This window comes from Mycteria americana, chromosome 4, assembly GCF_035582795.1.
Source record: "Mycteria americana isolate JAX WOST 10 ecotype Jacksonville Zoo and Gardens chromosome 4, USCA_MyAme_1.0, whole genome shotgun sequence".
Lineage (NCBI taxonomy): Eukaryota > Metazoa > Chordata > Aves > Ciconiiformes > Ciconiidae > Mycteria > Mycteria americana.
The window spans coordinates 84,755,678-84,783,179 of NC_134368.1; the positions used below are offsets into that span (position 1 = coordinate 84,755,678).

Sequence of the window (27,502 nt, forward strand, 5' to 3'; positions counted from 1 at the left end):
GGAGAATTCCTATCGTCTAACCTCCCTGGGCAGCTCTTGAAAACATTGCCCTTTATTCTTAGCCGTGTTACTGAAACGTACCGCCTGAGCACTAAATCTTACCTAGATGTCAAGCCAATTCTATGGCAATTATCAATTTAATCAGAATAAGTTACCGATATCGCCTTCTATATACCAGTCATGGCAGTATTGAATATAAAAGATAACTCTACTGAAAGGTAGATTTTAAAAGTTGAAGCTTTTAAAAAAAATACAGACTAACTCAAAAATATAAGTCTTATGAAAGGGTTTCTTACTGAAACACAGGAAATATTTGATATTTAAAATAATATTACAAATTGAGTCTGCCACTGAAACAGCTAAGAGAGCTGAATTTTCAGCTCTCTCATACCCACATTATTGCAAACTAGTAGAAAGTGCAGATTTTTTCTGACTGAAAGGAACAAATTAGTTTTCATCACAAAGGCTTTCCATCATGCCAGGAGACATCCTCCCGCTCCCCTGCCCCAAAGAAAAGAGAGAGAAAGGAAGAACCATCTTGGGAAAACCAAACCGGTTACTTGTTATGTGGAGAGCAAAGCCAGAAGGCATGCAGCAGACGGCACATCTGTGAGCAACAACTAAAAGAGAAAGTCGAGGTAGACACGTCACTGGGGAGACACTGAGAAGGCCACAGACAGCCTTGAACCATGGAAATGTCTGAAGTGGAGGCGGATGTTAAATGACTGTGAGTTTATTTGTGAAGAACAACTTACTACCTAGTTCCAAAGAACTGATAACAATATCTGACTAGGATGTCCTACCAGCTCCTACTACATTGGCAATAATCTTTGGTACCAATCAGGTTAAAAATTGGTATGTATAAATGTTGGAGAAATTTTCAAGTATACAAAAAAGTATGCAAAAAATTAGTTCGCTTACGGGGAAAAAATTAACAACTTGTCTTACTGACCACTGAATACGACACTCCTATCTTATCAAAAGAGCAACACTCAAAATAGAGTATGGAAACCCAAAAAAGAACACCTGAAAGCCATTCCTTCACTTTGGAGTAGGACTGGGAAGTCAGACTTGTGAACGGAGACATCTCAATAAAAGCCTATTTAGTCTCAAGTGCATTTGTAGGTTCCCTGTCAACTGATGCTGAGAACTTCCGAAGGTATGCATTTTCTGAATTGCATGCATCTTTCCGTGTACCGTTAGGTACTTGGATACCAATATGTATACTAGCTTGTACCTATAAAGATGCAAAGTAAATGCAAGAGATGTAGTAAATCTACATCTAAATCTACATCTACGTCTGGAGCAGAAGTCTTATGAGGAGCGGCTGAGGGAGCTGGGACTATTTAGCCTGGAGAAGCGGAGGCTGAGGGGAGACCTCATCGCTCTCTACAACTACCTGAAAGGAGGTTGTAGAGAGGTGGGGGTCGGTCTCTTCTCCCAGGTAACAAGTGATAGGACAAGAGGAAATGGCCTCAAGTTGCGCCAGGGGAGGTTTAGACTGGATATTAGGAAATTTTTCTTCACCGAGAGGGTTGTCAAGCATTGGAACAGACTGCCCAGGGAAGTGGTTGAGTCGCCATCCCTGGAGGTATTTAAAGGACGTTTGGATGAGGTGCTTAGAGACATGGTGTAGTGGTGGTTTTTGGCAGTGTTAGGTTTATGGTTGGACTCGATGATCTTAAAGGTCTTTTCCAACCTATACGATTCTGTGATTCTGTGATTCTGTGAAATGTGAAACACTTTATTTCAACTTTGCTCCTTGCGGGACAGCTGAACTAGCTAAACTGTTGATATTAGAGGTAGTTTGGACAGAAGAAGGTTGGTCCATTGGCTCTATTATAAACTTAGCCTTTGAACTAAAAGAAAAAAACCCCGAGAAATATTTTCTCAGTGCATGTCATGAGAGATCACTTGATTTCAAGTGAACTCACAGTGCTATGAAGAAGGGGCAGACAAACTTCAGTAAACATGTTAAAAAACATCAAGCAAATTGTATTTTAAAGGCAGGTCGAGGAACAGGCTCCAGAGCAAAGCCTTCAAACAGCAGAATCCAGTCAGCACTGCATGCTTTCTTCCTCATCCTTGCATACGCAGTGCTCCAGAAAGAGACCCCGCATTTCCTACTGCTCTTTCAGGCTCTGGGGAAAAAAACATACTGGAGTTCCCAGTGCTGTGGACTTCACTAACGTTAAATGCATTTTTAATCTTGGTAATAAAAAATAAGTTGCATAGGCTCACTGAAAAGTAAAATTCATGGACACCAAGTTAGCTGTTTAAAGCCTGCTGACACTGCTCAAAACTCAAAGCCGCTCTACCGGGTCCTGAAGCAGGCCGTAATACAAGGCAAGACCCACGGTTTAGGAAATTGTATTAACATTCAGTGCGAACCTCACCGGTGCATTGTTTTATCCAGCTCCCAACTGATTTCCTGACAAAGATCATTACCAAAAAGTGAACTTCTGAGGAAAACAAAACCAAGGCCTTCATGAAGTATTTCACAGTTGTAAGCAGGAGCCAATTCTCACAACATTTAATACACGCTTGTTGTTCTCAATGGAAGCTGGATCGTGCCCTGTTGTGCAAACACAATATAACTTTCTGCGGTACATTTCTTCACAATTTACTTTCCCTGAGGAGAACTTCATATCTTTATCAGAAGAATGGTCTGGTCATCAGCAAATAAAAGCAGAAAAGTCAAATCCCGATCTCCTCATCCAGCGCTCTATTGCACAGACATCCCGCTGGCTTCACCGGAAAGGATGCCTCAGTAAAAGCTTAGCAATGTTACTGTATTACACGTTTGTTTGATGAAACGTGCCATGTTCCAAATCACTTCCACATCACTGCTATTTTCAGCGCTACTTGCTGCCCTGCTGAGCTGTGTGGAGGAAAACAATCCTTTCTGGCAGGGGATGGGAAAGAAGCAGCGTAACAACGCCAGAAGAGAAAGAGGAAGGTGGGAAGGACAGAACAAAATACGATGAAAGCTCAGCAGAAGCAGTAGATCGATACAGTCAGACTTGTCTTTTGGCAGAAATGTGCTAAGGGCTTCTTCCACAGTTCACAAAAGGAGCGCGAATAATTCCCGTTTTCAGCACCTTTCCCCCGTGTATCTAAACACCATGCTTCAAACCACTTTGCTCCAAGTTATTCTCATAGGAGAGAAAAGTGAGTACTATCTACGTCTAAGACAGGCAGTGACTGAGCTCCTGGAAAAGAAATAGCTCTGTGGTATGGTCCATGTTCTGTGTTATTAGCAGTCATTAAATTAATTGCTGTATCTGCAAGCAACAGAGCAAAGACAAACCGATAGGTACCGTCTACATGGCTGACGGGGCCATAAACACGCTAGACTCTTCCCATGGCATGGCAGCATCCAGCTGAGAGAAGAGTGACTATTTTTTAACATAACATCTCAAAGCAGCGATTACTTACGAGATTAATACACCTAGAAGCCTTTCAGACTGCTGCTTGATGTCAGAAGTGAAATGCGATTGCACTGGGAAGCCCACTGCCCGGGATAAGGCACTGGAAATCACCTGCGCAGAGGGGGTGGTTTTGGGGAGAGACCTGCGCAGGAGCAAACCTCCCTCCATTCCGGCTTTGAATGCTCCGTCACAGAAAGCCTTTGGTCAGGCTACATTCTGTTCTAACTTTTTCGTTCCCTGTTTCCCCGCTCAGCTTCATACAAATTCTTATAAAGGTTATGTACAGACTTGTACAAAATGGAGACTGACACCAGCTCTTGGAGGATTTCCCAGAGCAAGTTTAACAGAGATTATGTAACATGTTAAATCTGTGTGTTGGGTTTGGGTTTGGTTTTTTTTTTTTTTATTTTAATATAGATGTTATTATACTACTAGTTTATTCTTCCTAGCTTAACCCTCCAACCACCCTTTCAAATGCTTAATTATGTTTTGCAGAGATTAAAAACCCGAGGTTATTATACGCATTTTGTTTCCAGCCCTTACATAAGGCAGGACAAATGTGTTACAACTGGAGGGTCTTAGCAAGTCATAACAACCATTATTTTCCTTCCACATGTGCTACTATCAAAGTCATGGGGGTGGATCTTTCCTTTAATTGATGTAACAGCAGAACTTTGGAGCTAGCACAGAACTTTACTTCTATACTCTAATCAGAGATCTCAAAGTACTTTACAAAAGAGGGAGAAAGAAAGTCTCATGGGGGCGAAGTGACTTCCAAAGGTGTCACGAGAAGAGCCGACTAGGATAGTAGTTCAATTTTCCTGACTCCTAGCCTGAAAACCTTCCTACAGAATGGCAGTTTCTAGACGTGGGGAAAGTAGCCTGGGTAAAAAAAAACCCACAACTTCCATTTAAAAACAGACTCAGTTTCAGAGAAACTTTTATCTATTAAAGAATAATTTTAGCATCATGTGTGATTGGGAAGTATAGTACAATATTCAGGAGCTTCAGATATAGCTAAAATTATATTCCCACTGCTACTTCATGCATATAGATGTATTTTAACTCATGCCACCCCCAAGACCCAAGGGAGGAAATAACCAGAAAGCTGAAAAACAGACAGCTCAAGACCAACGGGGGGGAGGACAAACACGAGGCTTGCACAAAGCAGAGAGCACTTGGAGGTGTTTGTGAAGGAGCAATGATCAAAGCCTCCGACCTCATGTTGTTCTACTGCTGTGACTGCCCTTCACTGCAGTAGAGTCCCTGCTGCTCTTGGGTAACTGCAGTGCGCTCAGTGTTCAGAAAACAGGGGGGGGTGTTCTTTTTTTTTGGCCTAGGAGGCTTTCCTCCTACGTCTGTCTATCGATCCATCCAGAGCCCACTGAATGGAACTACTACAAAAATAACGGGAGTTGCTCCAGTGCATGGCAAGGTGCCTCAAAAGAGAAGGCAGCTTGAACACATTTTGCTCACACTTCCAAGGTCTACAGGCTCCTTACTCACTTCGGAGCGAAGTTCAAAACCTGGATAGTCCTGGTCTGCACAGCCTTGTCTCAACTTCTTCAACTTCTTCTGTGGTTCCCCCCCAAGACAATGCAATAGGATAAAACCAGCTTAAAATTATGGGGCACTCGTAATATTGAAGATAACTGACTATTCCCAAAAAAATCAGGCTAAGTCCAATCCTGACAGAACTGACTTCAAGATATAAAACACACCTTTGTCCAAAGCTATCTCTAAGATGCTCTTCCGAATAAGCACTTTTGAAAACACACCCAAGCAAACAGTCAACCACGCTTTACTCTGAAGGAACCACCAAAGGCAATTGTTTTTGCTGAGTGTTCTTGACACTCATACACTTTCATTTTAGATACCATAATAGGCACCTGCAGTAACACAGACTTTTCTTTTCTAATTTAATCTACAGTAATTTCTTTTACAGGGTTAGAGCTTTTCTGTCTTGTACTTAGTGTAAAACTTGAGGACTTTAAAATAAAGCCCAGGGGTTACTAACAATCCTCTCCTCCAGCTGATGCTCAGTGTGAGGCAGATTTTGTCATCACACTGTGCAAACTTCTTCCTGGGTGAAGTTGGACAACGTAACCTCAAATTAATTTGAAATAGTCACCATGTCCATACCGGGGTAGATGCTACATTGCTGGCGGGGGGGGGGGGGCATATTATAACAGCAAATGGTGTAAAGCTTGTTTGGGCAGTGTAGCAGAGCTTACCAACAGTCATGGCCACAGAAATAGCCCAGGGCACTGTCTCGGTTTCTCTTGAGGTCGCCTGGGCTTTGTGCAGCACAGAGAACACCAGTCCGAGGATGCTGTTCTTCTCAGAGCTCCGCTCCAGCTCTGTCTCTGGAGACAGCACAATGCAACACAGCTGCTCTCACCCACTCAATTTTTTTCTAAGTGCTGTTCTGGGACCCTACTCTCCGTGTCATGCCATTCTTTCTGCCTTGCATCGCTGCTCCTCCTGTCTTGTGCAGCTTCCTCCACATAACTCACATCAGCTTCTTCGCATGTCCTTTTTCACAAGCCACACATCTTCTATCAGGTCCTCTCAGGAGATGACCAAGCAGACTTACATGAAAACCAGTAGCAAGGAACAAAATGGTCTGTTGAAGGTACAAGATCCTTTTGATGGCTACAAATACTTCTAGAAAAAGAAAACCTCTTTTTGCTTGTTATTGTTGCTGTGGGTTTTCCTTCTTCTCCATCTCATTGTTTTTCTTGTAGTTTACAGTTCCTTGTAGATTCTTCCCCTTAGAAGAAAGGGGAGAACTTTCCACACATGCTTTCTACTCATTTCTCTTCCTCCCCACTTCTTCTTAGATTTTTACTCCCCCACCTTCTCCTCTTCTTCTCATTGAGGAAAATGGTAAAATTCCCCTCCTCCCTCTTGATACCATTACCTGATACTAATTTTCTGAAAAATTCAGAAGAAGAGAGTCTATGTCTTAACTTTTTCTTCTAAAGTTTTTGCAACTGTGCTGAACCCTGCCAATGATATGATAATGACATATTTCCAGGAGGAAAAAAAAACCTGTAAAAACTCTCTGCACCCATGGCCTTGCTGCACTTCAAGAGGGGTTGCCCCAAAGATTTCGGAGAGGTCTCACTTCCATACCCAGCCAACACCGTGGTCTGCCTTTAGTGCTGCCCTGCTGCAATCGTTATCTTTTCCAGTCAACAAAGTCCATTTTGGAGGAGAGGGCGAAGATGTGAGAATTTCTTTTTCCTGGAAGAAAGCAACTGCAAGGGTGTTCTTCCTGCTGCATGGGAAACATTTAGCAAGACCAATGCAGGAGCCAGGGCTGGCCTAGAAGAATTTAGTCTTTGATGTTAGTAAAAAAAACCCAACCAAACAAAGAAAGTATGAATCATAACGTCTGCCACTTTATATACACCTTAAGCGTCTGAAAGAGTCAAGTTCCAGAAACACATTTGCTAATCCAGTGCTGATGGGGTTAATGAGATCAAAGGCAGATTCCACTTTGTGCTTAGCAGTGAGACACTTCCTACGCAGGGCCAGGGTGACTGTAACCCTCCCCCAGCTCACCAGCACACCAAAATCAGCATCAAAATAACACAAATCAGCCCCTACTCTGATTACAATCAGTATTCCTACTTTCTATCTCCTTCCAACTCCATCGACCCCTGCCTTTCCACATTAAAATCAGTCAGTGTTTAATTTCAGGGTAATCTTCCTAATTCACATGTTTATTTTCACACATTTTCTCTATCTCCTCTCGCCCCCCCCCCGTTAATCAGGAAGGGCTCTGATGCAGGCGCTTACCTTCTCACCCAGCAGCCAGCCATCCCAAAATTCAGATCCCCAACAGTCAAGGAGGTGAAGAACAGCTCTCCTCCCATCCTCTTTTAAGTTGCTGCGGCAAGTGCAGGAAGGGGCCTAACAAAGCTGTATGCAGCCAATTGTGTTATCAGGGCACTTGGCACTACCAGCTGATCCTTGATTACTATTCATCCCTCAGGAAAATAAAACACCCTTTTGTAGTAAAAGTGTAACCGGTTGCTATGATGCATTACATATTAACAAAAGCAGCTTTTTACCAAAATTACACATGATGAAAGCCTGGAAGTGGAATCAGACCAAGGTAACCCGTTGTTTCTACACGTTTCGGATAAAAAGCTGACAGTTTAACCAAGATTTTCACAGTGCTAAGAAGAAAGTGGTGGGTGAGTTACGTCACATAGTGAGTTCTGGAAAACAAACGTTAAGGATACAATTTTCTGTTGTAGCGACCTTCTTGGTGTAGCATCCTACGTATGCAACTGCCAGCACTGTAGTAACCCAGTTTTCACAGGGTGTCTTTAACATTTTTGTGCTTTTCCTGAAATCCACACAGAAGTTTTTGATATGCTTTCATATTTTCTTTTCTTCCCCCCCCAAGAGTACTGCTTAGTAAAGAGCATAGTTCTCTGAAAGGCAGACTTTACTAGGCAGAAGGGTAGAATTTGCTGGTTCGGTAGAATAATCCCTACTTAGGTGGTGAGGAAGCATTCCAGAATATTACAAGATTTGTTTGTTTGCTAATCTACTAAGCACCCATAGGCCTTAACACCCGCAACTTGTGTGCTTTAGGGATCTTTCATGTCCATGGCCACTCTCAATGCAATAGCTCTGCATGAAAGCTGCAGACTTAGACTCGCGGCAGTGCAGCAAGCTGACTAGTGGGACACTCGCCTGGAAAGAGCTATATGGCTTTGGTCCACTCACCCACCAAATCCCTTACATTCCTCACAAGCAGTGCCTGCCTGTAGGCAGCTGCAGTAGCACAGGCAGGTCGCTCTGCTACTTGCATCTTGCACTTCTGCATCAAACCCAACTGAGTCTCAGTTAAGACAGCAACCCAAGCACCATGAAAACACCTCACGTGTAATGCAAGTGAGGCTGTATGAACGCAGTTCACATCCTCCGTTTTGGGAAAACTCGCTGACAGAGAAGGGGGGTAGCTTTAAACGGCATTAAGCAGAGCAGGCTTGATGTAAGCAGCTGCCCCTGTGTGAAATTTGAAGCTCTTGCCAGTGGTGTGGAGGAAAGACATGACCTCATTATTCCACAGCCCAGATAATCCGTTCCTGGATAAAGTGAGAGCTGACAAGTGTTTCACCTTGAAGGTTATCAAAGCCCTTTCCACACTCTGCTGATGCAGAGGCATTTACTTTACCAAACAGGGATGTGAAAACTCCTCTGTGTTAGAAAAGGAGATAAAAAAAGTCGGGGGGGTGGAGGGTGGTTAAGAGCACACTGCCATGCCACACAGACACAGGGATTGAGAGGAAGAGACCAACGGCATTTCCAGAACCATTTATGCAAACAGGATATATTTGCACGAGTTGGTAAAATATTTTTCTCAATATTTTGAGAGTTACTGCTCTCAATTCCTTCCAGCTACCTCTAGGCACTTTCTCTAGATAAGTGCCTAGGAGCCTCTCTTGACATCAGCTACCCCCTTTAGCACCTCCAGAAAGGTAGTTCAGCTCTTAGCTGGGATAAATCACTGTCTGCACCATCTTCTAGTGTCTCTCCAATGACTGCTGAGGGAACCGAGAGCAATTCCACTCCCCTAATCTTTTAGTTAGATGAATCCCAGCTTTATTGCCATGCGTTTTACACAGGCACACGCAGTCAACACGCTAGCCTCAAATTTTGTTGGAAGGACCCGTAATCTGTTTGAGCAATGGCTCCACACTAGTTCAAGGGGAAAGAATGTCATCTGGTTGCCATTGCCTTCTCTTGCAACACCTGCGCTCTTGCTGGAGGCCTGCCACGCAAACACAGAGCAGGGCTCTTTCCCCCTCACCGGCCCGGTCCTTGGTGGACTAGTTAACAGAGAAAACACACATCTCCTTCTCCTATCAGGACTCTGGAGTCATTGGATTTAAGTCTGCAGGGAAGAATGACACCATTTAAAAGATTTAACACGGAACATATAAAGCCCCGGAGAAAACGCATGGCTGAGTTTCCTACAGAAAAGATTAATAAATGAACAGGTAGCAGTTGCAAAAAGAGCAGACACAAAACCCAAGATTAGGAGTAGGTTTCAGCTGAAATATTAGTCTTCCAGATGTTAACCTGCCATTCAAAACATGCCCAAATACAACTGCGATTCTGCATGCCTCTTGCACTTACTCCCTAGGAAAAGCGCTTTATTAAATTGCACACATTAGATCACCTACAGTATTTTCTTTCATGTCAAAGGAAAAAAAAAGACACCAGCAAAAGCAAAAGATCTTGAGGTTCCTAGTAGATAAAAATTATTGCAATTCACTACAACCATAACAACAACATTAAATACAAGTACCGAAGCGTCACAATGCAAAACCAGTTTTCCAAATGCAACTCTGTTATGGGTTAGCTCCACATTGACCAGGACTTCAAGACAGAGTTTGCAGCAGCTACAAAAAGCTTTACGTAGGCCATCTGGCTTCTGTGTCCAGCGGCCAATATGTCACTTGGGAGTAGCTGAAACGCACTGATCATCCACCCTCCTTCACCCTGTCTCCCCTTACGTGCTGGCTTTGTCGGTGGTGGCCAAGCAGCGGACCTCCCCATCACATATGTCACGAGCAGGTCGAGGCGCAGGTCGGGGTGTACCCAGCTCCCACTGCAAGCCACTTCCCACGCCCCTGACTGCATTGGCATGGGAGTAATCCCAAGGCACAGAAGCGTGAAGGAAGCACGTTCAGTTCTGTCCCAACTTTGTGATCACAGGAGGCAAGGCAAGTTCTTTATGCCTGCTTTTTACTAATTCTTTCAGGGGCTTTTGCCAAGGATTTGACAGTGGGTGCCTGCCTTCCAGGCACACGCGTGACTCTTTGTCTTCCAAGTACGATTCCTTCTAAGTTCTCTCCTAGCTAGCACTAGATCCTGAGCTACCACAACCACTGGACATTTGCTTTTCTAGTATTGGTAATACTGTTTCACCCACTCGTTCAATTGCTTTCTCTGGGAGAGCCAGAAACAACCAAAAGCCTTAAGGGTCAGTCTCCTCCGCAGCCCTGATACTTGCCTGTTGCAGTAAGGAGGGATAGTTTTCCTGCCCGTGAACCTGTGTCCATCAGTTAACTTCAGCTTACTGGGCAATACACGGCAAAACACCAGGCTTTACAGTTCGGCTTTCTCTTCACCCTTCTCCATACCCATCAGCACAGAGTTTGACGCCTGCTTCACGGGGAAAGAGCATCCACAGCCAGCCTTCCCACAGCACTCATTGACTGATGCTCAGTTATAGGAGCATTATGTTTGGCACGTGCCCAGTTTCTGAAGGAGAACCACCACACTTTGACATTTAAAAAGAGTAAAGAAACTAAAAGGAAAGAGCCAGAATACACAAACCAGAAAAATCAACTTTAAGGACACAATATTTGAAAGGGCAGACAAGTCTAAGTTCGATGATTTTGAATAACCATCTTTGAAAATTATCTTTATTTTGTCCCCGATGTTCGCCCTCGCACCTGAACTCAGTAAACCTTATGTTCTGTTCTCATTTAGAGACCGTACGAAAATTATCCACAATAAACTTCATTCTTTTTCCAGGATTAAGAATTGTATATCATACTTGCAGAGAAAATCTGGTTTATGCATTAGGGAGAACACAGGACTGAACTTTTTTTCAAGTTAAGTGAAGACATTTTTGCATTTTGATCATAAATATTCTCCTGGTCATTTCTGGCAAACCTGTCAAAAGACATTTTAAGCCATTTTGCAAGACGTTGTTATTGGAGGAAAAAGTTAGACTTTGTATTTAAACAAAATGTGCCTGAAACATTGAAAAGCTGATTTAATGTTAACAATTCTGCAACTCAAGCAGTATTTGGGCCAAAAACTGGCTCCAAAAGATAATGGCAGGCAGAAAAAAGACTGTATTTCTAAAGAACGTAAAGAAATAAGTCTAGGAACCACTTCAGCAGTTAAAGAGAGGATGGGAGAGAGATGTTCTTCTCAGAGGCGTTCTTTTCTGTTCACCGAGCCTCTATCGGTTTCTTAAAATTATCTCTCATGGAAACATCCAAACAACAATAAACGTGATTAACCCAGCAGAAGAAAGAACGCCTCTATCTTTGATTTACTCTGAAGCGTAGAGGTGTTCAGGCTTATATGGCCTCACACTGCAAGCAATTTGATTCGGTGCCAAGGCACAATGTGTTCAGTAAAACACGCTGTGAAAAGTTCAGCTCTGAATTAAAAAACACTCATTTAAATGACAGGCTAACAGAAGATACTTCTGAAGTGCTCTGTCCTACAGTGCCCTCATCAGTAAGTTCCAATGAGAGGCCGAGGGTGCAAAAGCACTCACGGGACTGGATTATGAAAGGAGGACTACGTTGCTGATGTGCTTTGACCAAAACTGAGTATTTGGTTATTTTCCAGAATTCTGATAAGAAGGTTTCAAGTTGCTAGTCCACGGTAACAGTGATCTGTCATTAGGAACCAGAACAGGAATCGTCATACCTTTCTTTAAATCTCAATTTATCTGTGACTTGGGATGGAGTAACATTTTGAGTGGCATCAGGCTAGCCAAGTTTTCCAAACAGAATATTTGGGAGCAACATAAACCTTCTAGAGACTTCACAAATTTGCCATAACTTCATTTTTGTACGAGTATCTTACTTTTCAAAAAATCAAGTTCCACAAACCCAGTGATAAAACAGGGAGCTTCCTACATTTAAAATCACTTCAGGCATGTAGGTATGTATCAAGAGATTTGGTACCATGTGGATAAATGTGGCACCATGCGGATGAGAGGACTAATGTTTGCAGGGATGGGCTTATTCCCAAGGCACAAACAGCAGTCATGGGGCAGCATTCTCTCCTAATGTCCTAAAATTCAGCGTGCAAAATTCCCTCTGATGGCAACGGCAGTCCACGTACAGCAAGGGCAGCCAGCTCCTACCTGCCTCTCTCTCAGTTTCTCAGTTCAGATTCACGCCTTGGTGCATGTTCCCAAGGGATCTGAGCACTTCCCAAGGAATGGCGATCTAGTTTTGCTACTCATCTGGAGCACCACGCCATGTTATTTTTAGGATACAAAATTACAAACAGAATCTGTTATTGGCAGTAAAAACTACGGTCTCTCTCTCCTCCCTTCAGGAACACATGCTGGAGGAAAGTGCCAGGGGATAACGGTATGGCATTTAATTTTTGGAAACATCAAAAACGTAATAGTTACGATAAATGGTTCACATCCTGAGCTTCAAGTTGGAGTATATAGAGTTTAGAAAAGAAGGATTAATTAGTTTCAAATGCAGTCTTGATCCCCAAGGCAACTTTTCCAGTTTATAATTTTCTTAATTCCCTCTGTCTGTTGTACTATTAGAGTGTCAAACAATAAAAAAAAGAAAAAACCTGCACATACATCACATGAACGAAGTAAACGACCTGCTTTTCCTCGTCCTCTAATCCTTTTCAGTGATAGTAAAATTAAATGCTAATTATAGTAACAGGAGATTAGAATAAAAGTAATTAAAAAGTTGTAATTTTAAAATAGTAGATTTCTGTTTAAAAGCTACAAATTGTGTACAGAGTGAAAGTAAGTAAAAAGAGAAAAACCATAATCAAGGCCAAGAGATTACTTTTAAAATTTCATATTGATAATATAAGCAAATATGGTAGACATATCTCTTAGATATATACAAATTTCTCATAAAAAGGTATAAATTTCTAAATATTTATAACTCTCCCATCAATACATATCTAATGACTGCAAGAAAGAAAAGTCTTCAGAACCACCAATAAACAAACCCCCAAAATAACCTTAGAGGTAATAAAGCCTGAAATGGTATTTCTTGTTTACTCCAACAAGTAAAAGCAGGATTTGGCTAAAATTTTCACCTGTAAATTCTTCTACTTACCTCCAAAACAGCAGGACAACATAGAATTACCTACTGAAATCCAGGTTTTTGTCACCTTTTAAAAAAGTTTTTGTTAAAGTTTGTATTGGCTTTGCTTTACCTTTCCCTCTGTTTTTCACGTCTGGAATTGAAAAGCTCAGTCTTTCTATTGTGGGGAAAAATGCTGAAAATGAGTTTGCTTAACTACATTTCATACTGAGTGCAAGAGCAGAGAGCCCATAAGGACCTGTCGTTGTTTCAACAGACGATATAACACAGAAGTAAGCTGAAAAAATGTTATCTGTTCCTGAACTATTTTGTGATCATTTATAACAGTATTTGCAAGGAGGTTTTCTTATTCATTAATTAGGATTCATTAGGATTTTAAGTGGCCAGCTTTAAATTACCAATCAACATTCCTATTTATTTTGATGGAAACAACCAACCAACAAAAAAATACCTTTTGCTGATGCCTGGCAGTGGTTTCAGGTTAGCCAAGAATTAGATGCAGTTCACTTTTCTGAACCGCACAGGCAGCTAAGGGATGTACAATTGTTAAGGTGCCTACTTCCCAGTATGTCGAAATAGGAGTTGTTTAAGACCAAAGAGAAATGTTTCGCTGTAATCAGTCAGGATACCTTAGCTTTATCTCGGAAAGCTCTATGTTCGGCAAGCCTGTTTGGCAGCTTTTCTGGAGATCGTAAATCAAAAGATTCAGAATAATTTTCAGCATTTTTGTAGTGAGGCCACTCCCCAAGGTCTGCGCCTCACTGGGATGGTCCCTGGGATTAAACTGTGGTTGAGGCAGGAACAAATGAAAACAGTAATGACACTTGTTGCTACTCTCTTTAGGGCCAAGAATCCACCAAAATTTCAGAATTTGGTAATTTTTTTTTGATACACAGATATACACTCAGATAAACTGACTTAAACCAGCAGTTTTACTACTTCTAAAATGCAGATTACACCACTGAAATTGTAAAATATAAAGTTTTGGACAATATCTGTTACGCTCAAAACTTCCACACGGGCATTTATTACAATGATGCTGCACTTCAGTTAACTTCGGACACTCCATTCACTTACAATACAAAATTCTTTAGCTTTTGACAGCTTTACAAAGGAAATTTGCTATTCACACCGTGCATGGGGGTATGTATTAATTTGCCTTTCAAAGCGCGTGCAGTCCACTTTGCTGCTGATAATCTGCATAAAACTGGATTAACGAATTGGGAATCCTTGGGGTCACGACAGTCAGTGCATACCGAAAGTGCCGTCCCATGATAGATTTGGCATGTATGTCTTCCTGAAGAGCTAGAAGGGCTGCTTCTCTACAGACTGCTGTTATCTGCAAAGAAATAAAAAAAAAACCACATAGCATTATTATTATAAAATACATTCCTTGAAAGGAAGAAAGCGAACACAAGAATATCAACGTACTCCAAATGCCAGATACTCACAAGGACAGAGTTTCTCCAACTTTTTCTTTTTTTAATAAATGAGGTTGTGGGTCACTGGGACATCCAAGAAACAGGATATAGCTCAAAATTCAAACCACAATAACATTACATTTCATATTACAGTACGTTGCAAATTAACTTGATAATCATATTACCTCGTGTTAAACTCCCCGCAACACCTGATAAATTAAAACCCCAACAACCAGCGATACATTTTTCTGTCCCCAAAGCGCAAGAGCAGATATTCCCAGGCTCTGCGGGCACTTTTCTTTCTCAGCTTTATGCTGGGAAAGAAGTAAAAACAATTAATTCAGAAAGGAAGGCTAGAAGGAGAGGGGTGTGTGGAAGGGGAGGAGGGTTAAGGTCTCATACCCTGCAATGTGTTTTTAAGCTCTCTGGACTTCAGACAGCGGAAACAGACTGATGCCAGTGTCACTCTAAAGACACATTACTGTGGTGAAAAGAGCTTGTGGAATGAAAAGAGATATTGTGATTTCCAGTGCAACAGGGAAAACAGTGATTGATATTGACTGCTCCCTTATATCTGTAAATGAAAGAGCCAGCTGAAACACATTTGTCCAGCTATTCAGCATATTTTCTCTGTTTGTTCACTTACTGAAAAGAGTTCCCCCGCTTATGCTGTGCTAATGGTTGCCAAAGCCGTTTAGTAGCTTTTTAGAGGATTTAGCAGCATGTTTAGGAAGCTTTCACAAGAAAACATGCATGGATTTAGATGGCTTTGTCAAGTTACAACAATATTACTATTAGTTCTGTGCTGCTCTAATGAGCAGTGAAGCTAAACACCGCTGTTATGCATTTTAATGCTTTTCAGGACTTCAGAGACAGTTAAACGTGGAAGCGTAGCTGAGTTTTAGTGCACCAATTTCTTGCGGAGATAAGTAATCATCATCTAGAAAGTAACGCAGGGATCTTGGTCCTTCCGTTCAGGTTTTTCTCTAAGTAGACAGTGTGACTATTTCCCTATCTCTAACACAAATATAAAGCTACTTAAAGAAAAAAAACCCAAACCAGATCGAACTCCCCCCATCCCTGCCTAACAGCAAACCCAGAAATCTTTCAAAAGGGAGAAGACTGTTGATGGAAAAACAGATCCCAAGCATCCTGGACTCTAAACTGCACTGGTCTTTGAAGGAGGGGTCCATTTCCCCTTGAAAAATATTGCACTAAGGGCAAGTTTTCCACAAAATGAAGAGGAAGAGACCTTCCGGGGGTTTTCACAGGCATTATTAAAAAACCCCCAAACTCAGTACAGCAGGTTTTGACTGTCCTGCTCACAGAGACCATCACCGCTCTACAGCATTAAAATGATGAAGCAGGGTATCACTACAGCACAAGGCGTTCACTTGTTAGGAGCCGATATGTTTTACTGACGGGGAAGCTGAAGGAAAGACTGTCAAGTTGGCAGATCCAAAAAACGAAGGAACACCACTGCCAGTCTTAGTTCTTCCTGTTTCACTTGTACACTGATACACGCAGGAGGAATTTGCCCATAAGCTGATACTTCTGATGATGCTTTTACGTTTTCTCTATGCTCTGCCAAGAGTACCAGTAACATTGGCAATAATTACAGAATCACAGAATCACAGAATCACAGAATCACATAGGTTGGAAAAGACCTTTAAGATCATCGAGTCCAACCATAAACCTAACACTGCCAAAAAACCATCACTACACCATGTCTCTAAGTACCTCATCCAAACGTCCTTTAAATACCTCCAGGGATGGCGACTCAACCACTTCCCTGGGCAGTCTGTTCCAATGCTTGATAACCCTCTCGGTGAAGAAAAATTTCCTAATATCCAGTCTAAACCTGCCCTGGCGCAACGTGAGGCCATTTCCTCTTGTCCTATCACTTGTTACCTGGGAGAAGAGACCGACCCCCACCTCTCTACAGCCTCCTTTCAGGTAGTTGTAGAGAGCGATGAGGTCTAATTAACCTCCAAAGGATTTTTTTTTTGTTTTAATTCTATTCTTAAAAGACTGAACCATAAGTTCTGTGATAACTGAAAATTAATAGACATGAGGAAGCACCAGAAAACTGATATGTTTTGTTGGTTTCCCAGGAGCATTTGAGCTGCTTTTAAGGGAAGAGGAAAGAATTTTAAGGCATGAATTATCGTACTCTCTCTTCCTGGCTGCACTCAGAATTTTTGTGGACTAAATCTTTTACATATTGTTGGGTAATAAACAGCAGGCATTATGGCACAGTGTTTAAAATTTGGGCCCTCACGTCTGGTCGCAGAAGTCACATGGCGTTGTTTCCATTCCTTGGCTAACCCAGAGTATCAGGTTTCTGAGGTAAGAGATTCGACAAGGCAGGTTTGATTATTTTTCTTTGTTCAAGTATGCAAACTTAAAAAAAAAAAGTCCTCAAAAGCATTCTCACTAGCTAGTAAAGCTAAATCACTCGTGGAAAGCAAACACAAGTAGTAATATAGCCACAGTGAAATGAGAGTGAATTCATCTGGTGAAATCTGCTGCGTTATTGGCCCAAGGTCTGCTGGTTCTTCATAGATATTTCTTGTCACAGTCGCGTTAGGACATTTCTTACTAGACCAAGCAATTGAAGGGTTTTAAAATGTCATTTCTGCCTAGATTAAAAAACAACATAGATTGGGTCAAGCGAGGCAAAGAGGGAAAGTAGCAGAAGGGGCTAATTGACAACAAAGGAAGAAAAGCAGCGGCTTTGCAGCAAGGTACGGATCCTTCCCAGGCTTAGGGAGGATCCTCCAAAAGATCCTCCAAAACCAGAGGCTGCATCTAGATTATCAGTTTTAAAACCTTGCAACAGACCTATCCTCAATGAATTTGTCCAATTACTTTCTTAAAACACTTCTCCTTTTGGCCTCCACAAGATCATCCTGTAATGAGTGCCACGGTCTAATCATGCATTGTATAAAAAAGCATTTTTGTTTGTCTTAAACCTGGTAATTTCAACACGTGCCTCCTAGTTCCTGTGTTATGAGAACGGTGATTCATCTGTTGTTCCCTGTTCACCTTCCCCATATCATTAATGATTTTACAGAGTTTTATCTCAACCTCTCTCAGTCAAGTCTTTGCAAGCTGAAGAGTCCTCAGTGATTCAGTCCCTGCTCCTGCAGAACTTCTCCATCCGTCAGCCCGTCTGCCATGTCGTCTTTGATACTTCTGCTCTGTCCTCTTGCTGTTGAGCCGCTGAAGCCGTACAGGACACGCAGGGAGCCGTACCACGGCACAGCGGTGTTTCTGGGTTGCTTGCAGTTCCTTTCCTACTATTATATTTGCCATCATATTAGCACCGAGGCGATGTTTTTCAGAAAATTATCCACACTGCCTCCAGTATCTTTTCCTGAGTGACAATGTCTAATTTAGGTCGTATACTTGTGAATTTGAAGCCTGGGTGATTTTCTTCTCTCCGTTGCATTTGTCAGCATGAATAGCCTCTGCCTGCCTCTATAAATGAATGTTGTGAACCAACATTACCTATCTGCCAGTTGTAAGACAATTATTAATTATTTTCAAATAAAAATCCAAGGGATCACCATTTTTACCTTTTCAGTATTAAAAAAAAAAACCCCAAACCAAAAAAGTGCAGTCTTTTGGATCTCTGTGTGTTGTGAGGAATAGGAATAATGTCCTAGTCCTGTTCCAAAGGCAAAATTGCAGCTCAATGTACTGAAGGACAAAATAGAAATTCTTGACTGCATCTGAATATAGGGTGACTTTCAGCATTGACTGTTAAAGCCATAATGAAGACATTAAGTGATTGTCAGAAACAACAGTGATTAAACAGCAACAGACCAGGCAGCAGGTAATTAAGCAATAACTAGTGAGGTGTGGGGTGTTATTGCAGAGATGAATAGCCAGCCAGGTGTGGTTGAATACTATTGAATCTATGAGTACCAGAATATATCCTAGTCTGATTATTAATATCATTATAAATGAAAGTTTAACAAACACAATTCTCATTTTCAATGGAATGACAGCAAATTAGTGACCTATGCATTAGTCTGCTGTCAGCAGTCCTCTCTTAGCCTTAGTCCTCTCTATGGAAATAATTTTGAATTCATGTATTAAAACCAGATTATCATATTTTAAGGGACTGATTGATCATCTGAATGAGTGCTTTAAGATCAGAAAATAAACAACTAATTTAGAATCCTACTTCAAAGTCAAAGCGGTGACTGTATCAAGTTATCCTGGGAGGAAAGGAGAACTAAAATTTGCTATCTGAACCATGCACGCACACACCCTGATCAGCAATTAGCAAAGCCACACACAAGCTCACAGCTATGGTGCAAACAATGATGAGTCCCAAAAAGAAATGGATTTACACCATTCCCTCCCTCCCCATTTCACTCCCAACAACAATAAAATGCCCAGTGCCAGCTACTGGTCCCTGAATAAACAGCATTCAGCATAACCCATCCTTCTCCCGAAACCAATGGTTACACTGGCTGATTCAGCTTGGCCGATTCTCCCCCATTCTGGCATTAAGCACCAACTCTTTCCAGCGGACTGAAAGTCCTTTTCAGCTTCTTTGTATTTAAAGTGCTCTAAATAGCTTTAAAGAATCTTTAAAAAAAAAAGAGGAAAAAAGAAATGAGCTTCTGTGTTAAAGCCTTAGGTATTTTCAAGAAAGTGGTTTTGTTGGTGCAGAGGCTGTTGGGAACACCTGTGAATGTCGGGTTTAATTGGGCTGCAGCTGGCGTCGATTGTGCGCGCAGTAACTGGCAGCCACTGGCTGGCTGTACATTGTGTTTCATTTTCCTTTTTCCTTCCTTTTTAACTTGCTCCTCCACCCCGCCAGTTAAAGTTGTAAGGGATTGTGTGTAAGAGGGATTAGGAGCCTGGAAACAGAATAGTACCCTGCGGTTTGTGAATAGCGCAAATTGTGGCGCTTCCTGGATGAAAACTACCTGCGAGACCGGGCGCCCGTCGGTGCACGGCTGCTAGCCAGCCTCAAAGGAAGGTTGTGTATAGGTTTGGGGAGTTGGCTTTCCCGCTCTGGTAAGGAGAGATAAAAGGTTCATACATGGCATTTTAAAAAGACATGAATAACTCCTGGGCCAGGACATCTGTTTCTCGCTCAGGCAAATTCCTACCCGAGTCAGGCACCTCCTCTTACCCCTGCGTCAGAAGCTGCTCTAAGGAGAGCAATAGCCTTACCCCCACGAAACCGGGCAAGTCAGAAAGCTCTCAGGACGCAGAGCCGTCACCTGATTGAGGAAAGAGGTGAGCATGGATGCCTTTCCAAAGCGAGAAGAGACAACAAAGCAGGAGAAGATGCACCATAGACAGAGAGGCTAAGAGGGAGTAGCAGGGAAAGGTTGCCGACTGCATTCTAAAATCGACATAAATATCTCAATTCAATGCAACTCCAGCAGCGCACAACTTTCCGCAAGGGATTTGTACAAGGCTCGGTGCAGTGCTGGGCAGAGATGGTAGATACCTCGGAGAGGTAAATACCTCTAGGTTTTTGCCAGCCCCAGCAGGTCACTCCTGCTCAAAGCGTGGGATGCCGCAGCCCCTCTTTCCCCCGTCTCCTTTGTGCAGGCACCACCCGCTGCCGGCTGCAGGCTCCCACCCCTCTCTTGTGCTGGCCCCGTCTCTTAAGCTGGCCCTTTCATTAACTGACTCAATGCACCAGACCATCAGAAAACTAATCCAGAAGAGAAAAAAGAAAAAAAAGAGAAAAAAAAAAAAGGCATTAGCTTGCTGCTGGGGTATTGAGATTCGACAAGCACCAGTTGGCATGGGAGGGGTGGCAAGCACGGCAAGCACCTCTTCCTCCAGTAGCAGGGAGCTGCCGGATCGCCTCATGAAATTTTGTGCTAGCTCACCCTGTTTTAGCATCCCCGCACTGCTTCTGATATGCACGGTGGTCCGTCCGAACAAGCTCAGGTACCGCAGCACGATGCTGGCTGGGCCAGGGAGATGTGCCCTAGATAACGCTTTTGTACAATGCTTTTATCTTTTAAAGATAAAAATACTATTTTAAGATGTCACAAATACCATTTTTTCTTTAAAATGGGCTAAACGGAGAAGCTTTTAACTGGTGAGACATGGAGTTTTTGATGTATTTCAAGAAAGGCTTAACTTTAGTACTTCTTGCATGTTTCAACTTTCCTGTTTCATGCATAAGACAGATAAAACAGGAAAATACCAGGTAATATGCCTTTTTTCTCTTCTCCAAGAAGAGAAATTCTTACAGAGCACTACAAATCTTGTTCTGTTTAGGAGGAAAACGTTTCCAATACTATGAAATAATTGATCACCCTGTGATAAATTTTGACCTAATTTTTGAAAGACAAAGAATTGTCCTTGTATGTGTATCTCTTCATTCCGCTCAATTCTATGATCTGTAGATTTAAATGGGATGGATTATACATTTGGGCATTTTGCAAATGGAAAATAATCTATTCTAACCAGAAAATGATGACGTGTGTTAGCATAATGCTTTTCATACAGTATCCACTCATTCCTCAGATTCATGTACTGTACCTACCACTGGAGCTTTGGAGTGAATTTATTTAATATATGGTTGTCGCTCTATAAAACTTTCCTAACTAAAGTGTGCAAGGCACTCACAGGCCACACAAGTGCCTCAGTGAGACAGAGGCTTCTTTGATCTCTAAGCAACTATGTTTTAAACTGTTGTTAGTTTTCCTCAAGTGAAAGTGTGTGCATCTATATGGTTCTGTATTCATGAACACTGCCTTGGAACAGTTGAGTTCCTATTTGTATTGCAGCCATCCTCTGCAAAGATATCCTATAATTATTTTTTATAAAAAGATAGACTTCTTTCTTCCTTGTTTATTAAAGAGACATTCAATATGAGCAGACGTCGGATAGTCTACTTTAAAGCAGGTCTGTAGTGATGAAGCAGCACCTTTGCGATTCTTAAATAAAAAGGACAGATATTATGTGTGTCTCGTGTCTCCGATCCAACAGGCTGAGCAAACAATCTCTGCTATTCCTGATTTCTTTTATGAGAAGTTGTTAAGGAAACATAATTGAACAAAACCAGCTCCTTTAATGATGTCTGTAAGTGACCTCAGTTCAGAACAGACTGGCCCAAATCTTCACTATTTAATCTACAGTTTGCTTATTTGTGTAATTTTGCAGACTGAAGTGCATGTGACCATGCTCATGGGCGTCCACAGCTTGCCTGAGGTGCTGCACAGGGACGTGAAGTGGTCGTGCCACCTGAATACATCTGGTCTGACCAGGACGATGCTTCCCACTCAGCTCTTCCCATGGTGGCCACAGCTGCCTTGGGGGGCCGCAGCAGGGACCAAGTCCTCCTTCTGCCCCTTCCTCCTGGTCTCAGCCAGGAGGACCAGGCTTCAGGTTCACCTTGTCTACCCACTGCGGTCACCCGGTGCCACAGAGCCTGGTGTGTTGGCCAGGGGCTGAGCCAGACAACTGGCCGGTTGCTCTTGTGGGACAGCGGCAGCATGGCAACAATTCACAAAACAGCAGTGACCACAAAATGCTGCGCTTAATTGCTCTTACTGTACCAAAAACTGAGCACGGGTTGTGCCTGGGCAGCAGACAGTATCACATGGATCAGTAGCTCTTATTATTCTATAAAGCTTAAACACACCCAGAGAAGAGAAGGGAAAGATGAGGTATGTAGCCAAAATTAAGCATATGTATCATAACTATAGCACATGATGACAGCTGAAGAGAATAAACCAGAGCCTTCAGTGGTACATGCTAAGTGTCATCACACATACCTCTGCTCATCCCGACATGTTCTAACAGAGCGAAGCTTTGACTCCATCTGCAAGCTTTCTTTTTTCTTCTTTCCACTCTCTTAACAAATATTACTAGATGTGGTATCCTTCCAAGCAATATATAAAACATGTAAATTCCAATTTAACTTTTGTAACTACAAGCCCAAAATGCAGCTATTTTCCAAAACGCACTCTGTCGATATGGCTCCCATCACTTTGGCAGAGACATGGCATAGCTACACCTTTCACAAAGGAATTCCGTAACAAAACGAGTTTTTACATGCTGGGACTAAATATTTTTAAACAGCACTCTCTGCCAACTTCAAGTTTCATCTATATTTGTGCAACAACAACAACAAAAAAATCACACACATGTTTCTATACAAGATTAAGCTGCATTTCTGGTTAACCTCAGAATTATTTCATTTTTATATAAACATTTAATGAGAAAGTTTAACTTCTTCCCTTCAATGAGGAAAAGGAAGCCAAGCCACTAGAAAAACAGAGTCTTTCTATAAGTATGTGTGTGTGTGTGTGTGTGTGTGCGTGCACTCATTTTAATTAAAAGTAATTAACAGAATACTGTGTTCTCACTCACAGTATGCTGTTACTACAGAGGACCTGTACACAGAGCCAATGCTATTTTGCTGAATGCCACTAGCAAGACAGATTGAATTATGCAACTAAAAATTTAAAACTAGAAGACTTGGAGGACATCATTAGCTGTAGCTGTCATGAGTTTCTCTCTAGAAAAGCAAAACAAAAGAAAAAACTACAAAACAGATTTGGCAGCTTCTACCTTATGAAACCTGTCATAGTGTAGGTGTTAAGTAGCTGTTGCATTTGCTTGCTTTCTTTTCAGATTTTGAGGCAGACAGATATGAGGTTGGGCGATACATTCAGCATATTCCATATTTCTTGCACTGAAAAATAATTCATGCCTTTGCTTCTCAAACCAGTAATTCTTTTCTCAAGTTTAACCTGGGAGAGTAGCAGAGGCCTTAGACGCCTATCAAAACAAAGCAAATACAAGTGATTCCGCAAAAGGAATTGGGAGAAGTGCCCTCCCTTCCCTAAAAATATTTTTTTTTCATCAATAGAGCACAGTCAGTCTAGAACTGTCTTTCAACTCCTTTCAGCTCCAGCAGCATTTCTATTATGTTATACCACCATTTAAAGATTGCTAGAGCCCTAAACTTTTGAATCCACCCAGCAAAAAGGAAAAAAAAAATATTTTTTCATGGGTTTATTTAAACTCTCCCTTTCATCCTGTCTTTGGAGCTATGGCAAATATTGTCTCTGATTTGGATCTTGCATAGCAGGTTAATAGCAACTGTATTTGTAGTTACCTATGTATGAGATATCATAATACAATATAGTACAAGCAAACAAACTCAGTTAAAAATAATGGCCAGAAAGTCTAGCAAATCTTCTGGAGTCTTAGTGTTTCTATCAATTTGGATAGAAAGCATACAAATCCTATGATAATAAGAGAAATGTATACTTTCTGGGTCTCTGTATGGCTATTTACACATGCGTATGCATCCCGAGTTGAGGCAGGGAGTGAAAAAAAGACATTTGTTGCATAGGGCCTTTAGATTGCAAGATGAATAATGTCCTTAATGGAAGCTCCCTTGCTTTTTCATTTATTGGGTTCTCAGTTGCTGGAAGGTGCGAGATGTCTCCTGTGGAGTATCTATTCCTCGGCAGAATGCTGGAAGAATTTCGGACTGTTTCTAAGTTTACCTCTTGGAGCTTCCCATGATACCCAGCTGCTCATGTTTCCCAAGAAAATCAGGGAGGAGGGCTACTGCATGCCTGTGTTCCAGAGAGGCAGAATATGGCTGGGAGGACAGTCAGATCTAGAAAGCAATGCTGTTAGCCACAGCTAGATGCCTCCATGTACAGTTATTACTCCTTAAGGAAGAAGCAAAAAGGCTGGTAAAAAACTTAAAAGTAAGTTTTAATGCAAGTTTTGCCTGTGCAAGAAAAGAAAAGAAGTCATTATAGCAAGAAAAAACCCCAATGAATGATATAAATATATGAAACAAGAAAAGTGGTGTACCAACAATTACCCTGAATTAAGGATTTATGTAAGGGGTATATTTTAATGGAATAGAAAGTCAATAAAATAGCAGTAAGACAGACATGACAGTGTGACCTGTGCTTCCCAACAGTCAGTCTAAACCAGTGATGCACAGGGCACCACCTCTTTTTGAACTGGCCCCTTGATGAGCCTGTTCAAGAGCTAACCAGCAGAAACCTAATCTGGCAACACAGAAAAGGGTAGTTTTTGCTGGTTTAGCACCTTGAACTGCCTCACCCAGGATGCAAGCAGGAAGGCAGGCAAGGGAGGAAGGCTCTGAAGGCAGGGAAAGGATGAGACTGCAACAGAAAGTGGGTTTAAAGCACACCGAGCCTTGGAGACATACTGAAAGTACATACAAATACTTTCACTGTGCAACTTCTTTCACTCATCTGCCAATTCAAAAGCTAATGCAAGATGCATCTAATTAAGAAAAGTATATGCCTGGCACATATAGAGAGACATTCACTGGTGCAGGCAGCCTTGTGAGTGGCCCTTTCAGGTGGGCAGCCTCCGTGTTTCCCATAAGGATCTCGGTCTTCTGACTTGACAACCTCCGATCTACTGGTTTTAAGATTTGCATGCTTAAAAAAACTCCAGTATTTTGAGTTATTCAGTCATAAAACAATTAATACAATTCTACTGTCAGTAACAGCATATCTGCTAACTACTTTTAGTTTCAATAAAAGCTTCGAACAATACATCTCAGGTGTATCCCTGTTGTGTCTACTGAACATAGCCCATAGGTAGAGGTGACCCACTGCTTCTGGTCTAAAATTACCCAGCCCAGTGAATCACTGAGTGCGTACTGTGAGGGATTCACAGCACTATCCCAAAGTAGCAGCTCCCTCCCAAGTGGAGCGGCTTGTCACCAGCATAGGTGGCCCCCATCACTCTGGGAACAAGCCAAAGAACAGAATGAGGCAGCATAAGGTAAAATGCTGAAATGTAAGAATCTGCAGTCAGAGCTGCCACTTACCTTCGGTGAAAAGTTATGAGTGACTAGATTAACAAGGCATCTGCTTTTGCATTGTTAACATGAAAACTTCTCATTTGAGAGTGCCCTCCTGCAGCTGAGAAAACTGAATCCATGTCATGTCTGAAAGTCACTTCAGTATTCTGGATAACCGGATCTGCTGCTCCGTGGATAACAGATCTAATTAATCTCCATTTCTTCTCTTTCATAATTGTAAACTCCTTCTCAGTTTGTGCCACATTATTGTGAAAACCTCCTTGGTCTCTTGGGTTTTCTCCCCCTCCTTCCTTGTCTAGGCAAGACAATGTAATGCAAATTTCCAGCGCTATGAAGACTTAGAAAATAGGTCATTTGCATTTCTCTTCACTTAACAAAGATGTTTTATGTTCAAAATTTATCCTCGACATTTTTGCAAATATGCATAGGAGGAAGCAGAGGAGTCTCCCTTCCCTTTCCTCCAGGTTGTATGCAGCTTGCTTTTTAATGTTAACAGCATTTGAACTTCCAAGAAATTGCAGACTAGCGTGATACACAAACAATTCAAGGCCAGAAATTTATGAAATTTATGCTTAATAGTGTTCAGCCATGAGGATCCCCCTAGAGCTCTGTGACATTTGCTGTCCTTGGCCACAGTGCTCTAGATTCAACGTTCCCCACTGCAAGCCCTTGCCTTTGGTGCTTGCATCAAAGCAGAGTAGCTCTGGGCCCCCTGCACAGGAGGCACAAATCCGCAAGGCCCCAGGAGGTCCTCAGGCCACCCAAGCCCTGCAGAGAGGCACCTACCTTTTCCCAGCAGTGACAGAGGGAGGTGAGAGTCATCACACCCGTTCGGGAGGTGCTTAACATTTGAGGAAGGCTGTCCGTAGACACTGTCGCATACGGTATTACCATTTTCACAGTCACCGAGACAATGCCAGGTGTCTCCCACCTTTCCTGGCACCAGGAAAATTTGCCAGGATAGCATCTAACACCACGGCAGAGGCTGAGATCAAGGAAGGAGGGAATGATGCCCAAAAGAGCTGCTATAGCTGTAGCACAGCAGAGGATGCCACAAGAGCAAGCTGAGAAAGGTCGACTACAACAGAACAGCTAAAAAAACCTCAAAAGCCATTAAGAAATGTTAGTGCAACCAGCAACAGCACTGGCCTGTGCAACCAAAGTGCTCCCGAGGTGCCACGTTCGAGGGACAGTTACAAATTTAAGTTACTAGAAGGTTTCCTGTAGAGGTGTGCCTCTTGCTATGTGGCTGGTTTACTTACCAGAGGGTAAACTCTGCCAAAGATTCTGTTCCCCCTGGTTTCCACCACTAGAGAAAGGAATTCTATCAGCTCTCTTTGTCCAAACAGCTACAAAGAGGAAGGAGGAAGGAAAGATGAAGGGAACAACTATTATGGAGAGCAATAGGAAAGACAGACAGGACCCTTGGGCTGGGAGGGCTTTTGGCAGAAGGAAAGAAGGAGAAAACGAGGAAAAAAAACCCAACAAACCAGTACTGTGGGTTGTACAGATCCTAGCCAGCCCTCAAATCTATAGCCTGAAGAGTAAGAACAAAAAGGAGTCTTAGCCCATACTGCAAGCCTCTGTACAAGAAATATGCAAGCCTGGATCTTCAAAATATCTAGCAGTCGTCTTTGGGGGAAGCTGGGTGAATACACAGGAAAAGATCATCTGCTCCTCTTACCTGCAGTGCTGTGGATGCACTCCTCTTGATAGAGCCTGCAGCACACATATGCCTTCTCACGAATTACCATAAATATTTTACTACGCTGAATTGTGCAGCCAAGTTGTATAATTACACAACAAAGCACAACTGCTCTCCTCGGTGCCATTCGAGCCTATCTAGCAGGCTCAGAAATCACCTAGCAGGCCACTTTGCATGGCATGGAAGTGTACAGGAGGATGCTAAGGCTGACAGCATCCAACAGCACGTGCCAAGTGGCC

General features: G+C 42.3%; 1 protein-coding gene across 1 annotated transcript in view; it reads right to left on the reverse strand.

Annotated features, from left to right (window-relative positions):
* AFG2A (AAA ATPase AFG2A) overlaps window positions 1–27,502 on the reverse strand; it is a 232,896-nt gene that overhangs the window by 13,913 nt on the left and 191,481 nt on the right. Inside the window, 1 exon segment of the mRNA XM_075501145.1 lies at window positions 14,563–14,645. Within this exon segment, the coding sequence (XP_075357260.1) occupies window positions 14,563–14,645 (83 nt within the window).